At 36.2% G+C, this 14,730-nt stretch overlaps 1 protein-coding gene across 1 annotated transcript in view; it reads left to right on the top strand.

Moving 5' to 3' along the window:
* The window catches only part of LOC108301579 (eyes shut homolog), a 1,388,593-nt gene that overhangs the window by 493,575 nt on the left and 880,288 nt on the right, over positions 1–14,730 (top strand). Inside the window, exons 12-13 of the mRNA XM_017524691.2 lie at positions 469–593; positions 12,460–12,575. Of these exons, the coding sequence (XP_017380180.2) occupies positions 469–593; positions 12,460–12,575 (241 nt within the window). The remainder of the gene's footprint in view (positions 1–468; positions 594–12,459; positions 12,576–14,730) is intronic.

Below are 14,730 nucleotides of genomic sequence, written 5' to 3'. Positions count from 1 at the left end.
CAAGGTCATGCTCCCTCTGAAAACTCTAGGAGAAAATCCTATCTTTCCTCTTCCAGCTCCTAGAGGCTCTGGGTGTTCCGGGACTTAGGGCTGCATAACATCAATCTTTATGTGTACATTCACATGGCCTTCTCCCAATGGGTCTCTCTCTTCTGTGCTTATAAGAATACTTGTCCCTGGATTTAGAGCCTACTGAGCTCATTCAGAACAACCTCATCTCAAGACACATAATTAAATCTGCAAAGACCAGATTTTCAAATAAAGTCACAATCACAGATATTTAGTGTTAAGTATTAGACATACTGTTTTGGGGCCACAATTCAACTCATTGTATCACCCCAAAATAGGCTCCCAGGTACATGTTATTGGAGCTCTGAAAACACATTTGAGTGATGGAATCCCAAGATGAAAAGTGATATTGCCCATGTGTACAATATATACAAATATATTTTTAATTTTTTTTCTTAGATGTCTTCCTGGATTTTCTGGCCAATTTTGTGACATTAATATAAATGAATGCTCTTCCTCACCATGTCTAAATGGTGCAAACTGTGAAGATCACATCAATGGATATGTTTGCAAATGCCAACCAGGTAATTATTTTAAAAATAATAATCAGGCATACTACATATATATTAAAATAATATATATGTTTATGTAAATGTACATGTGTGTATAATACAATTTTGACAGTTTACTCCACCAATACTGTTGTTGACTGTGAAGTTATAAGCAATGATTATTCTTTAAAAACCAGAAATGAATATTGTATGGGATACTCAAAAGCAAGCACTTAGGCTATGATCAGGAAATCTTAATGTTTAGACTATAATACCTTATTCATGGATTTTCTAAACATAGACAAATATTTGTCTAAATATTTGTGTCTCCCTGAAATTCACATATTGAACCCTAATCAACAATATGATAGTATTAAGAGGTGGGACCTTTGAAAGATGATTAGGTCATGAGAGTAGAGCCCTTGTGAATGGGATTAGTGCTTTTATAAAATAGACCCTAGAGAGCTAAGCTAGCTGGCCCTTCCACAGTGTGAGAACACAGCCAGGAGGCACCATCTGAGAATCACGAAGCAGGCTCTCCCCAGGCACAGAATCTGTCAGCAACTTGATCTTGTGCTTGCAGCTTCCAGAACTGTGAGAATAAATTTCTGTTGTGTGTAAGCTACCCAGTTTATGGTATTTTTGTAGTAGCAGTATAACTGCTCATTAATAACTGGTCTTTTTGAATGTCTCTACCTTTGGTCATATTCCTTTAGGTCCATATTGATATAAGTGATTGGTGTTCTTGCATATTTTTCCTTCCTTTTTCTTTAGATTTCTAACTTCGGATTTGTTGCTCTCTTCCTATATCTTCTGCCACTCATCTTATTTTCAACATTCAGTTACATCCACCCAAAAGGGATGTTGGATGCCTAAACTACCTTGAGTAGCAATACTTTTGCAGGAAAATATGTAGGAGATATTTTTGGTCACTTTAAAGAAAATTATTGAGCCAGGCATGATAGTAGCATGCCTATAGTTCAAACTATTTGGGAGGCTGAGAAGAGAGGATTACTTGAGCCCAGGAGATAGAGGCTGAGGTATGCTTTGATTGTATCTGTGGATAGCCACAGATCTCCAGCTTGGGGAATATAGCAGGACTTCATCTCTTAGAAAAAAAAAAATGTCACTATTCACAGAACTTACAGAAGACTTCAGAAAGCTTATGGAAACCCAGTGGGTTCTGGGCTTCTGGTTATTGGCTCCACTAAAAAAATAATAGCCATGCGAGGATTAGGATTAATATGATTTATGTGAAGTCATGCAAACTGGTGAATACCTATCAACTGAGTCTCACCCGCATAGTGTTGAGAAGTTAAACATCACTCATAGACCTGCTCTATTTTTTGAACACTTATTACTAGTACTAGGCTTTATTTGGTCACATAGAACATCTGGAGAACTTTGCACTTCCCTTTTGAAATACACACTTGTACATAATACTGGAACTTTTGTAGGTAAAGTAAGTAGAATAAAATTAGTTTTCTTATATAAGAAATGAATATTATTTCATACATTTTGCCCCTTTCAAGCAAAATATGTGCATATATATATATCTTTATTGTGCCCTGAACACTTAATACTCTATGGTAACTAGCATAAACAATAAAAAATTCTACAAAAACAGTTAAGAAGTAAAATGCCCATATAAATTTTTCATAATAATAGGTATCTTATAACTTGTAGCTTCATTTTCTGTTTTATGTTAATAAATATCTTACAGGTGCTAGATTAGTTTTGATGCTATAGGTTAATTCCACTACTCTAGATTCACTTGGAAGCATGGGACTGATTTTGAAACTGTTGAATCATTCAGATAAAGCCATATGATGAGGCTACTTTTCAGATACTTATTGGAAAGCAGAAGGCCTCAAAAGGATACTCCCCTGTGCTGTTAGGAGTTACTCAGAATTTGCTGATATCTTTGACTGATTTACACTCTTCAAAACTTAGTTATGGGAGCGAAAACTAAGTGGCAAATGAAAAAAACAAATTTTTAGAAAATGCTGTTGACACCACCCAAACCTCCTGTCTCTGCTCCAGCCATAGCTTTTTTTTTTTTTTTTTTTTGAGATGGAGTTTCACTCTTGTTACCCAGGCTGGAGTGTAATGGCGCGATCTCGGCTCACCACAACCTCCAGTTCAGGCAATTCTCCTGCCTCAGCCTCCCGAGTAGCTGGTATTACAGGCACGTGCCACCATGCCCAGCTAATGTTTTGTATTTTTAGTAGAGACAGGGCTTCACCATGTTGACCAGGATGGTCTAGATCTCTTGACTTCGTGATCCACCCGCCTCGGCCTCCCAAAGTGCTGGGATTACAGGCGTGACCCACTGTGCCCGGCCCCAGCCATAGCTTTTAATCTTGCCAATCCATCCACCCTTTAAAGTTATTTAGGAATAATGTTTCTCCTGCAGATTATTCTTCATCCGTCTCTCTTTTCTTTATGAGCGTAGTTTCCTTTAGTTTCAGGGTGTTTTTATTCCCACAGTAACATTAACTCTCTGGCATACAATTCTATGGTTTTGGCAAATGCTTAAAGTTGTATAACCACCCTCACAGTAAGGCAATTAACCACCATCCTCCAAAATTTGCTCATGCTGTCCCTTTGTACTAACTTTTTCTTAATCCCCAGAAGGAACTGATTTTGATAGAAAACTTTTTTTTTCTCTATTTTTTACTTGAAAATTCTACCCATTTTGGAGCTCTTTTCCTTGTTTTATGAATTTTATATTTCAAAAGTCAAATGTATGGCTTCTTTGGCATGTATGTGCTTAGGAATTATGATAATAATATCAATATTACTGCATAGATACCAAGTTATTTTAGATGCATTAACTGATTAAGTTTTCATAACAACGTTGAGAAAAGGGCATCTCATTTTGCCCATCTCTTTTTTCTAATAAGGAAACAGAGTCCCAGAAACACTGGGTAATGTCTCACAACATGTTTGTGGCAGAGCTAAGATTCACACCTAAGAAGTCTGTACTGACACTTGTACATTCATCATCTCTCATATTCCCCCAAAATGTTATATTGGTGAAGAGAAACTCCCCATAAAGTATAAAGTTTCAGTTATGCAAAATGTATAATTGCTAGAGATTTATATAATATCATGCCTATAGTTAATAGTAATGTATTATATAAACATGTTAAATGGTGAGAGTTCATGTTAAATGTGCTTACTACAGTAAAAAATTCAATCATTAAAAAATAATTCAATCATTAAAAAAAAACTTCCACAATAAAATCCATCAGCATGGTGCAGCTTAGTCTAGATGTTAGCAATTCTAACCACTGTGAGAATTCTCAAAGTCTCCCACCCAAATCTGTCTGATTTTCTCTTTAAATGATTCCATTAGCAAAAATATAAAACTTTTCACCTCCTGAGTAGTTCATAGCAATTTGCTTTCTCCTAAATGCCATAGAAAAACACAAAGGCTGATCCTCTTCATTTACACACGTCCACCTCTCTATGTCATTCATTTTTAAAAAGCCTTAAACAATTTTGATAATTCTTTTCTAAGCTTTGACCTCAGTCATGCCATTATCTTTATCTTACACAGTTCCAGGTAGAAAAGTACACTAAGTATTCCTTTGTCTTAAATTGGTTAAACACTATAAATCATTGCCATTTTCCTCAGTTGTGGAAATCTTTCTTACATTCACATTATGTTGCGAATTATCAAAGTTCTCCTGTCTTTCTAACAACACTTCCACTGTTGTAACCCTGGGTAACTCCTCCTCTACGCCAAAAGTTTTGTCATTTTATCTCTTTTCTCCCTTCCTTCTCCATTTTAGTACAAACAGAGCTGTGTGACTCCTGCAACATGCTGAACAGAACACAGTTTGAAAAACTAAATACTGGTTTCCCTACCAGATATTCTCCAAAACACACTGAAATTTAAACTGGATATAAGCTAGTTAGAAGACATTCTAAATGTTGTTTATTTTTGTACCACCAAATCCTCATAGAGAGTTTGTATTGTAATGGGTCCTGTGGGAGTGTTCAGTACATATTGAAAAGGTACAATTCGTTTAAGATGGCCTATGTTGTTCAGTTACTGACAGGGCCATGGTGAGCATAAATCCCTCCATCATCTCTAGGCGGAAAAATTATATAAATATACCCCTTCCTCCAAGCCAACAAGGTGTAATACTGGACAAGTGGAGCACAGGGTAGATTTTAGACATCACTCATCTTCTCTGCATGAGGTCTTTGAGCAAGAAACAATCTGAATATCATTTAGGACAGTCCTAATTACAGAGCTCTTCCTGTACCTATATAGGTAATTAAATGGATTTTTGAGCTCATTTCCAATGAAGAATCAATATAGGTATTCAGATGGTTTTTCTAGAACTAGAAACACACTTAGTTTGTTTTTAGCCTAAATAGTACCATGTATAGTGTTGAATACAATCTTAAACACCCAGTAAGTGAAATCAGACCTATCCCATGAGGAGCAAATTGAAAGTAATAGGGAATAGTTTCCGTACTGCAAATTCACTCAGAGTTGTTCTCAATCCCTGGACAGTAACTGTGCCCAGATACCTTTTATACCCAGCAGGGGTGCAATGGTTTATATTGGTGGTAATGCAAACTTCAAATGCATATTTTGCTCAAAAATCTAAAGGAGATAGAGAAACAAAAACCCTTCAAAAAATTAAGAAATCCAGGAGCTGATTTTTTGAAAAGTTCAACGAAATAGACCACTAGCCAGATTAATAAAAAAGAAAAGAGAGAAGTATCAAATAGATGCAATAAAAAACAATAAAGTGGATATTACCAGCAATTCCATAGAAATGAAAACTAACATCAGAGATTACTACAAACAACTCTATGCACATAAACCTGTAAACCTGGAAGAAATGGATAAATTCCTAGAAACTTTCACCCTCTGAAGTGTAAACCAGGAAGTAGTTGAAACCCTGAATAAACCAATAACAATGGCTGAAGTTGAGGCAGCAATTAATAGCCTACCAACCAAAAAAGCCCAGTTCCAGATGGGTTCACAGCTGAATTCTACCAGACATACAAAGAGGAGCTGGTTCCATTCCTTCTGAAACTATTCCAAACAATCCAAAAAGAGGGAATCCTTCCCAAATCATTTTATGAGACCAACATCATCCCAATACCAAAACTTGGCAGAGACTCAACAAGAAAAGAAAACTTCAGGCCAATATCCGGGATGAACATAGATGCAAAAATCTTCAATAACATACTGGCAAACCAATTGCAACAGAACATCAAAAAGCTTATCCATCACAATCAAGTAGGCTTCATCCCGGGGATGCAAGCGTGGTTCAATATATGCAAGTCTATAAATGTAATCCACCATGTAAACAGAACCAAAGACAAAACCACGTTATTATCTCAATAGACGCAGAGAAGGCCTTCGACAAAATTCAATAGCCCTTTATGCTAAAAACTGTCAATAAAATAGGTGTGTATGGAATGTATCTTTAAATAATAAAAGCTATTTATGACAAACCAACAGCCAATATCATACTGAATGGGCAAAAACTGGAAGCATTCCCTTTGAAACCTGGCACTAGACAAGGATGTCCTCTGTTACCACTCCTTTTCAATATGGTATTGGAAGTTCTAGCCAGAGCGATCAGGCAAGAAAAAGAAATAGAGGGTATTCAATTAGGAAAGGAGAAAGTCAAATTGTCTCTATTTCCAGATAACATGATTGTATACTTAGTAGACCCCATTGTCTCAGATCAGAATCTCCTGAAACTGATAAGCAACTTCAGCAAAGTCTCAGGATACAAAATCAATGTGCAAAAATCACAAGCATTCCTATACACCAATAAGAGACTTAAAGAGCCAAATCAAGAATGAACTGCCATTCACAATTGCTACAAAGAGAATAAAATACCTAGGAATACAACTAACAAAGGATGTAAAGTTTCTCTTTAAGAAGAACTACAAACTACTGCTCAAGGAAAACAGAGAGGACACAAACAGATGGAAAAAAATTCTATTCTCATGGTTAGGAAGAATCAATATTGTGTAAATGGCCATACTGCCTAAAGTAATTTATAGATTTGACACTATCCCCATCAAGCTACCTATGATCCTCTTCACAGAACTGGAAAAAACCACCTTAAACTTCATAGGGAACCAAAGAGAGCCCACATAACCAAGGTAATTCTAAGCAAAAAGAACAAAGGAAGGCAACAGGCTACCTGACTTCAAACTATACTACAAGGCTACAGTAATCAAAACAGCATGGTACTGGTACCAAAACAGATATATAGACCAACGGAACAGAATAGAGGCCTCAGAGGCAATGCCACACATCTACAACCATCTGGTCTTTGACAAACCTGATAAAAACAAGCAATGGGGAAAGGATTCCCTGTTTAATAAATGGTGTTGGGATAACTGGCTGGCCATGTGCAGAAAGCAGAAACTTGACCCCTTCCTGACAGCTTACACTAAAATTAACTCGAGATGGGTTAAAGACTTAAACATAAGTCCTAACCCATAAAAAGCCTAGAAGAAAACCTAGGCAAAACCATTCTGGACATAGGCATAGGCAAGGACTTCATGACAAAAATACCAAAAGCATAGGCAACGAAAGCCAAAATAGACAAACGTGACCTAATTAAACTCCAGAGCTTCTGCACAGCAAAAGTAACAATCATTATCGTGAACTGGCATCCAACAGAATGGGAAAAAGATCTTGCAATCTATCCATCTGAAAAAGGTCTAATATCCAGAATCTACAAAGAACTAAAACAGATTCACAAGAAAAAAACAAGCCCATTCCAAAGTGGGTGAAGGATGTGTACAGACACTTTTCAAAAGAAGACATCTATGAAGCCAACAAACATATAAAACAATGCTCATCATCACTGATTATTAGAGAAATGCAAACGAAAACCACATTGAGATACCATCTCACGCCAGTTAGAATGGCAATCATTAAATAATCTGGAGACAACAGATGTTGGAGAGGATGTGGAGAAATAGGAACACTTTTACACTGTTGGTAGGAGTGTAAATTAGTTCAACCATTGTGAAACACAGTGTGGTGATTCCTCAAGGACCTAGAAATAGAAGTTCCATTTGACTCAGCAATCCCATTTCTGGGTATATATCCAAAGGATTATAAATCTTTCTGTTATAAAGGCACATGCACACATACGTTCATTGCAGCACTGTTTACAGTAGCAAAGACCTGGAACCAACCCAAATACCCATCAATGATAGATAGGACAAGGAGAATGTGGCACATATACACCATTGGATACTATGCAGCCATAAAAAATGATGGGTTTGTGTCCTTTGTAGGGACATGGGTGAATCTGGAAACCATCATTCTCAGCAAACTGATGCAAGAACAGAAAATCAAACACCGCATGTTCTCACTTATAGGTGGGTATTGAACAGCAAAAACACATGGACACAGAGAGGGGAACATCACAAACTGGAGTCTCTTTGGAGGGACTAGGGGAGGGACAGCAGAGGTAGGGATTTGGCGAGGCATAACATGGGGAGAAATGCCAGATATAGGTCATGGGGATGGAGGCAGCAAACCACAAACCACATTGCCATGTATGTGCCTATATATTTATTTATATATTATTGCACTTTAGGTTCTGCATTTCATGTGCAAACATGCAGGATTGTTGCATAGGTAAAATATATGTGTGTGTGTGTGTGTGTGTGTGTGTGTGTGTGTATAAAGAAAGAGAGAGAGAAATAAAAAATGGTCAGGCATGGTGGTGGCCACCTGTAGTCCTAGGTTCTTGAAAGACTGAAGTGGGAGAGGATCACTTTAGCCCAGGAGTTTAAAGTTGCAGTGAGTTGTGACCATGCCACTACACTGCAGCCTGGGTGACAGAGCAAGACTGTCTTGAAACAAATAAAAATAAAAAACTTACTCTAATTTTGTTACAATGTGTCACCTAAAGTTTTATTTATTTTAAACCACCATTATTTTCAATCATTTATTCCTTACACACTTGCTTATTTTATGTGTCAGACATTAGATTAATACTATGAGTTTAACACCATAATCATTTGATTACTTTTACTAGATTGCTAATGACAGCTTTTGTTTTTTTGTCTTCAGTTACCAAACCATTTTCTGAATGTTTGGTTACCTTGTTAACAATGAAAATCAAAGCTACGTAAGACTGAAGAGATAACATATTTTGTTTCTGAACATTAAAAAAAAAAAACTCTTATCTAATAAGTATTAATCTGGCTGATTTATATTTTGTTATTCTGGTCTAATTTCTTACCATTACATTGTCCTACACCAGTATAAGCACCTATTCATCTTATGTATTTCTTCAAACTAATGGGTATGATTGACACTCAGTATCCACTCCCATCTAATGTGGTTTCCTGTACTACAGAGGCAAAAGTATTAAAAGCTGCAATTTCCAGACTCCCTGAAAGCTGGAGTTGCAAATATTATTGAGTTCCACCAATAATAAACATACCTAAAATCTCAAGGCTCTGATGGAGACCATTTCTGGGTATCTTAGTAGATTTTTCTGTTAAAACAGTCATGGAAATATGTGGCTCTTTGCAACAGATCTCACTGTAGAGTCATTAATTCAGTGTGTAGGTGCATTGAATTGGCAGCTTCCTGGTAATCAGCCTTCCTTGGATTGGCACAATGGGTTCTTGAACTCAAAAATTCTAATAGTGCTTTAATATTTCTCATCTTCCTAATCCTGGCTCAGGGGACGGAATGTCTCTTGACTTATTTTATATCCTTGTTTGTTGTCTTTGACCAAGACAGCCTTAATGTTTTTCTCAGCTTGACTAGGCTTTAAACAGACTTCTTCCTGACTATAGGTCCCGATCTCCCTGTCCTTAGAGCATTTACTTTAGAAAACTTGTAGTTGTAAATTATTTCTCTGTCTCTTTGAGATGTATATCTTCTCTCAGGCTGTTTCTCATGGACCAGGAAGTCTTTCCTTAAAAATGTAATGTTGTACTCCAGAGGCTGCAGTAAGAAGATTGCTTGAACCCAGGCGGTTGAGGCTGCAGTGAGTTGTGATCACACCCCTGCACTCCAGCCTGGGCACCAGGGCGAGACCCTGTCTCAAAAACAAAACAAAACAGCAGTAACAACAACAACAATGAAAAACAAAACAAAATGTAACCCTGGAAGGTGACAAATAGTGCCCTTATTTTGCAGTCTCTTTGGGAGAGTAGAACCCTAACCTCAGTAAGAGACAGTCAGCAAGTACAGGTGGCCTAACCACACTGACCAAATTCCCACCCACACAAACATCCCCCCAGTACTTTTCTGTTACTTCACCGGGCCTTTAAAAATCTTCCTGCTGCCATTTATTTTAGTGAGATTGAGTGCAAGCTCTCTCCCCTATTGTAAAAGTCTCTGTCTCCTATTTCAGTGCTCTTGAATAAAGTCTTCCTTGTCTGTATAACTGGTCCAGTGCAATTTTTCTTTTACAATTCCCATCTTATGGTTTAAAGGTTTGTCATGTTCTTCACAGTATAAGAAGCAAAAGAAAAACTATGTCATCATTTTAATTGCTTAAAATATATTTGGAAATATTTTATTCAATCAAAAGAAGATACATAAAAATATAAACTGTAATAAATGTGTATAACACCATATGTTCTGAGACATAGAATATTAGCAATAATTCTCACTTCCTCTATATGCCTCCAGGGACATACCACTCCCTGAAGTAACTACTGTGAATTTTATATTCAACATTTGCTTAGTATTCCTTAGAGTTTTATATATATATATATATATATATATATATATATATATGCATTTCTAAGCAATGTTATTAAGTTTCATATGCATTTGAATTTTATAAGCACATTTATCAGGGTGTATTTTTATGGAATATATTTTTATGCTCAATAATATGTTTGTGAGACTCAACTATGTGAATGACTAGTCATATTGGCTTTTTATAAACCCTGCAAAGATGGTTTTTTCCATATAAACTTTTATAGCCTCCTTAGTAGAGTTCCCAGTGGAATCAGCTCAGCATATGAAAGAGCATTGGAAAAGTGGAAAGAGTCTTGGATGAGGATTTGATAAATTTAGTCTCTTGGCAGCTATTTCCAAGCTTGATGTGGACGTTGCCATGTCTTTTAAAGTCTGGCCTTATTTTTTTCTTATAATGCAATATTTCAGTAAATCATTTCTAATTACCTCAAAATATGTATTTAATTGTTTTGTTACAATTTATCAGGGGAGAACAATCAGAATATCTTCCTAAGTATGAATGATAAGTTTTACATTTCCCAACAGCCAGGGTTCAGATTAAATGCTAATAGACAATACATAGAAAATAAAAGTTAAGAAGTTGTAATTACGGTGATCATATTTAGTCAGTGAGCAGTGAGAACTGCCTGTGAAGACCCATTGTCCCTATGTAGTAGGGTATATTTAAGTTAACATGATGTTGTGGATAGCATGTTAGGCATATTAAGATTCGCTAGAAGTAATTATCTGATAGGAAAGAATCAATGGTTTCAAAAAGTGTTCCTGATATGTATGTACCCAGTAAATTATAGCTGAGATATTAGCTTATAGAGTACTTAGCAATGTTGGCCAATAGGTTGATGATGAAAATAATGAAATGTTTGACTAGCAAAAGCCAAACAAAATACATACAATCAAATTACATTTTGGTATGGAAAATTAGATTGTCGTGTTTAAGGAGAATTTTTACAGCCAATGGCCAAATGTACAAAGATACCATATTTATATTCCAAAGAACCACATTGTAACAAATACTAACAGTAATACTACAAGTATTACAAAAACATTTTGTATCTAGATATCCATAGTGGTTGCTTTCTTCAGAATTTAAGAATAATATTAAGGGAATTATGAAGTGTCCTTATTCTATTGCCTTCCATGTATTTATTCCAACATAAAATAGGTAAAGACATTTATATATGCAATGTTGAATGGCACCACGAATAAGAGCTGAGACTTATCGTACTTGTACTCGCTTTTATTTGTACTTAACTGTATGATTTTACAGCAAGTTATTTATTTTCTCTGAGTTTAATTTTCTCATGAACTAAATAGAGATAGAATAATAGCTACCTGATAAATATGATCATGAAGATGGCCGGGCCCAGTGGCTCATGCCTGTAATCCCAGCACTTTGGGAGGCCAAGGTGGGTGGATCACCTGAGTTCAGGGGTTTGAGACCAGCCTGGCCAACATGGAGAAACCCTGTGTCTACTAAAAATACAAAAATTAGCCAGGTGTGGTGGCACATACCTGTAATCCCAGCTACTTGGGAGGCTGAGGAAAGAGAATCGCTTGAACCTGAGAGGCAGAGGTTGCAGTGAGCTGAGATCGCATCATTCCACTCCAGCATGGGCAACAAGAGGGTAACTTCACCTCAATAGCTAGCTAGATAGATAGATAGACAGATAAATAGATAGATACATACATAGATATAGATTGATCATGAAGATACACTGAGGCAATTTGTACAAAACACCTAGCATAATTATTTCAAATAGTAAAAGCCAATAAATATAAGCTATTAACATAACTGTTTTTATTATTTTAAAAAATTGCAGCCGGGCATGGTTGGTCATACCTGTAATCCCAGCACTTTGGGAGGTCGAGGCGGGTAGATCATGAGGTCAAGAGATCAAGACCATCCTGGCCAACATATTGAAACCCCATCTCTACTAAAATCCAAAAATAAATTAGCTGGGCAAGGTGGCATGTGCGTGTAGTCCCAGCTACTCAGGACACTGAGGCAGGAGAGTTGCTTGAGCCCAGGAGGCGGAGGTTGCAGTGAGCCAAGATTGTGCCACTGCACTCCAGGCTGGCACCTGAGACAAAGCAAGACCCTATCTTAAAAAAGAAAAAAAAATTGCATATCTGCTTTGTAATTTTGTTTAACAGGATGGTCTGGACGCCACTGTGAGAAAGAACTTGAATGCATTCCCAACTCATGTGTTCATGAACTGTGCATGGAAAATGAACCTGGCTCGAGATGTTTATGCATACCTGGATTTACGGTAAAGATAACCGGTGGTTTTGGTTTCTTCATTCTCTTTGCTATGCAATGAGTAATAGAAAATTACATAGTGAAAAATAAGGTTGGAGTAGTTAATCTTTAGGGCATCTCTCCTCTGTACAGGCTACATTTTTCTCAGCATTTCTTTTTCCCTTCTTGTCCGTTCATCACTTGCACCCTCAGTCCTTTCAGGAGAAAAACATTCTGATAAATTGATTCACACTAAGGTGCAAGTGACTTAATGTATTGGCCTTTAATGTCTTAATGCATTTGGAAGGAGGATGCCAATAGAGGAATTACTTAATACTGTCAGGGTCTTGGCAGAACTTTTATTTTGCCCAAGGACGTAGTGCTACTTCCAGGGTTGGGCTCAGCATATTGTATGTCCAAGGAGGACAAATCTGCCTCCTAAGCAAATTTGAACTCGTCTGAACTCCATTAGCACTAGAAATGACTTTCCTTGGTAAAAATGTCTCTATTAAAAAATAGCTTTTGACCACAGTCTTTTAACAAAACTGACCGCAGCCCATGGATATGGTAAAGAGACAGCAATTGGTAAGACTGGGTTATCAGAAATTTTAAATGTATATTTATAAATATCATTATTAGACCTACCTTCACTGAGGTTAAGGCTAAATAATTAGAGAGTGGGTATAGTCAGGTGACCCAGTGCAAGAATAAAGAATCATACTTCAAGCATCTGGCCAGTGTGTAAGAAAGAGGAACAAATGGAAATGGAAGTGCAAATGGAGCTAGAAACTCCTTCTCAGAGCTAGCTGAAAGATCAGAAAGGAGAAATCAGAAACTAGAGTCACTAGACGAGGTGAAGGAATTACATAGAAAAATATGATCAATAACTGTCACCAAACACAAGATTTTGAAAACTCAATTGTGGAAGGGCTTGGCCTAAGTCCACTGCTCTTCCCTCTTAAAGGATGTTCCCAGGGCTCATTTGTTTTGGAGGGATATGATGGAGATCAAACAGAAGTCTTCCTTTCTCTGAGAACTTTCTAATTTTGAATTTGCCCTAGGAAAAAGATTTTCTCTTACTGCTCCCAAAGGTATAGATCTTTGGAGAAAAAAATCAGATGCTGTGTTACTTAAATTGGATGTTAGCTGGTATCAAGAAGTTATTTTTCTTACACCTCAGATTATACCAATAATGTCTTCCTCAAAGAGTGAGTATAAAGAACAAAATACAAAGATGTGTTTTTTATTTAACTATATCTTCTGCCAATGCAGCCTTACATACATAGAAATCTAAATCGCTTAGAAAATCAATGCTTATTTTATAGATGATATGTTTTCATAAACAAAATAATTTACTACCAAGTATCTCCCAAATTTCCTAAAACAGTTAATCTCCTGGTATATGTTCTTTCACATGTGAAATATGAGTCTATTAATACTTGAGCTCTCTCTTTAATAAAAAATAAAATCAGAAGGATAAATTTATTAGTATATGTTAGAAATATAAACATCTTGAAAAACTATAGTTTTATAAGACCACATATCTACTAAATAGGATAAACTGTTACAGACATAATGCTTTTAAGTTGTAGTAAACCATTTACTAAATTAATTTAAATTTATAGTTTTATAACCATTCTCTAAGTACTTGAAAGCTGAAATGAAATTAAAAAACTTGTCATAGCAAGAGATAATGTTTGTGTGAAATGCTACGATGAGATAAGGGAGATTCAATGTTTGCTAATGCTTTAGTTATACTTAAAAATGAGTAGGTAAAGATAGGGGAAATTTAGTTTATTGTAAAAGAATTTTAACATTGAAATGTTATTCATGCCAATGCTATAGCACTATATATCTAGTCTAAAGTAAATATTCCTAAAAAATATACTTTGAAAATCATATGCAAATTATTAATTGGAATAGAAAGTAAAACAATCTGCTGAAGTATCAGAAAATCAAAGAAAATATTCAAAATATTTGTGTGAAAAAATATTGGTAGCAAGTTAAATTTTTTTTCCCCATTTATTTATTTTATTGCATTTTAGGTTTTGGGGTACATGTGAAGAACCTGCAAAATTGTTGCATAGGAACACACGTGGCAGTGTGATTTGCTGCCTTCCTCCCCATCACCTACATCTGGCATTTCTCCCCTTGCTATCTCTCCCCAGCTTCCCACACCCCACCGT

This window comes from Cebus imitator, unplaced genomic scaffold (genome assembly GCF_001604975.1).
Source record: "Cebus imitator isolate Cc_AM_T3 unplaced genomic scaffold, Cebus_imitator-1.0 Scaffold36, whole genome shotgun sequence".
Taxonomy (NCBI): Eukaryota; Metazoa; Chordata; class Mammalia; order Primates; family Cebidae; genus Cebus; species Cebus imitator.
This window is presented reverse-complemented; position numbering and strand designations above follow the sequence as displayed.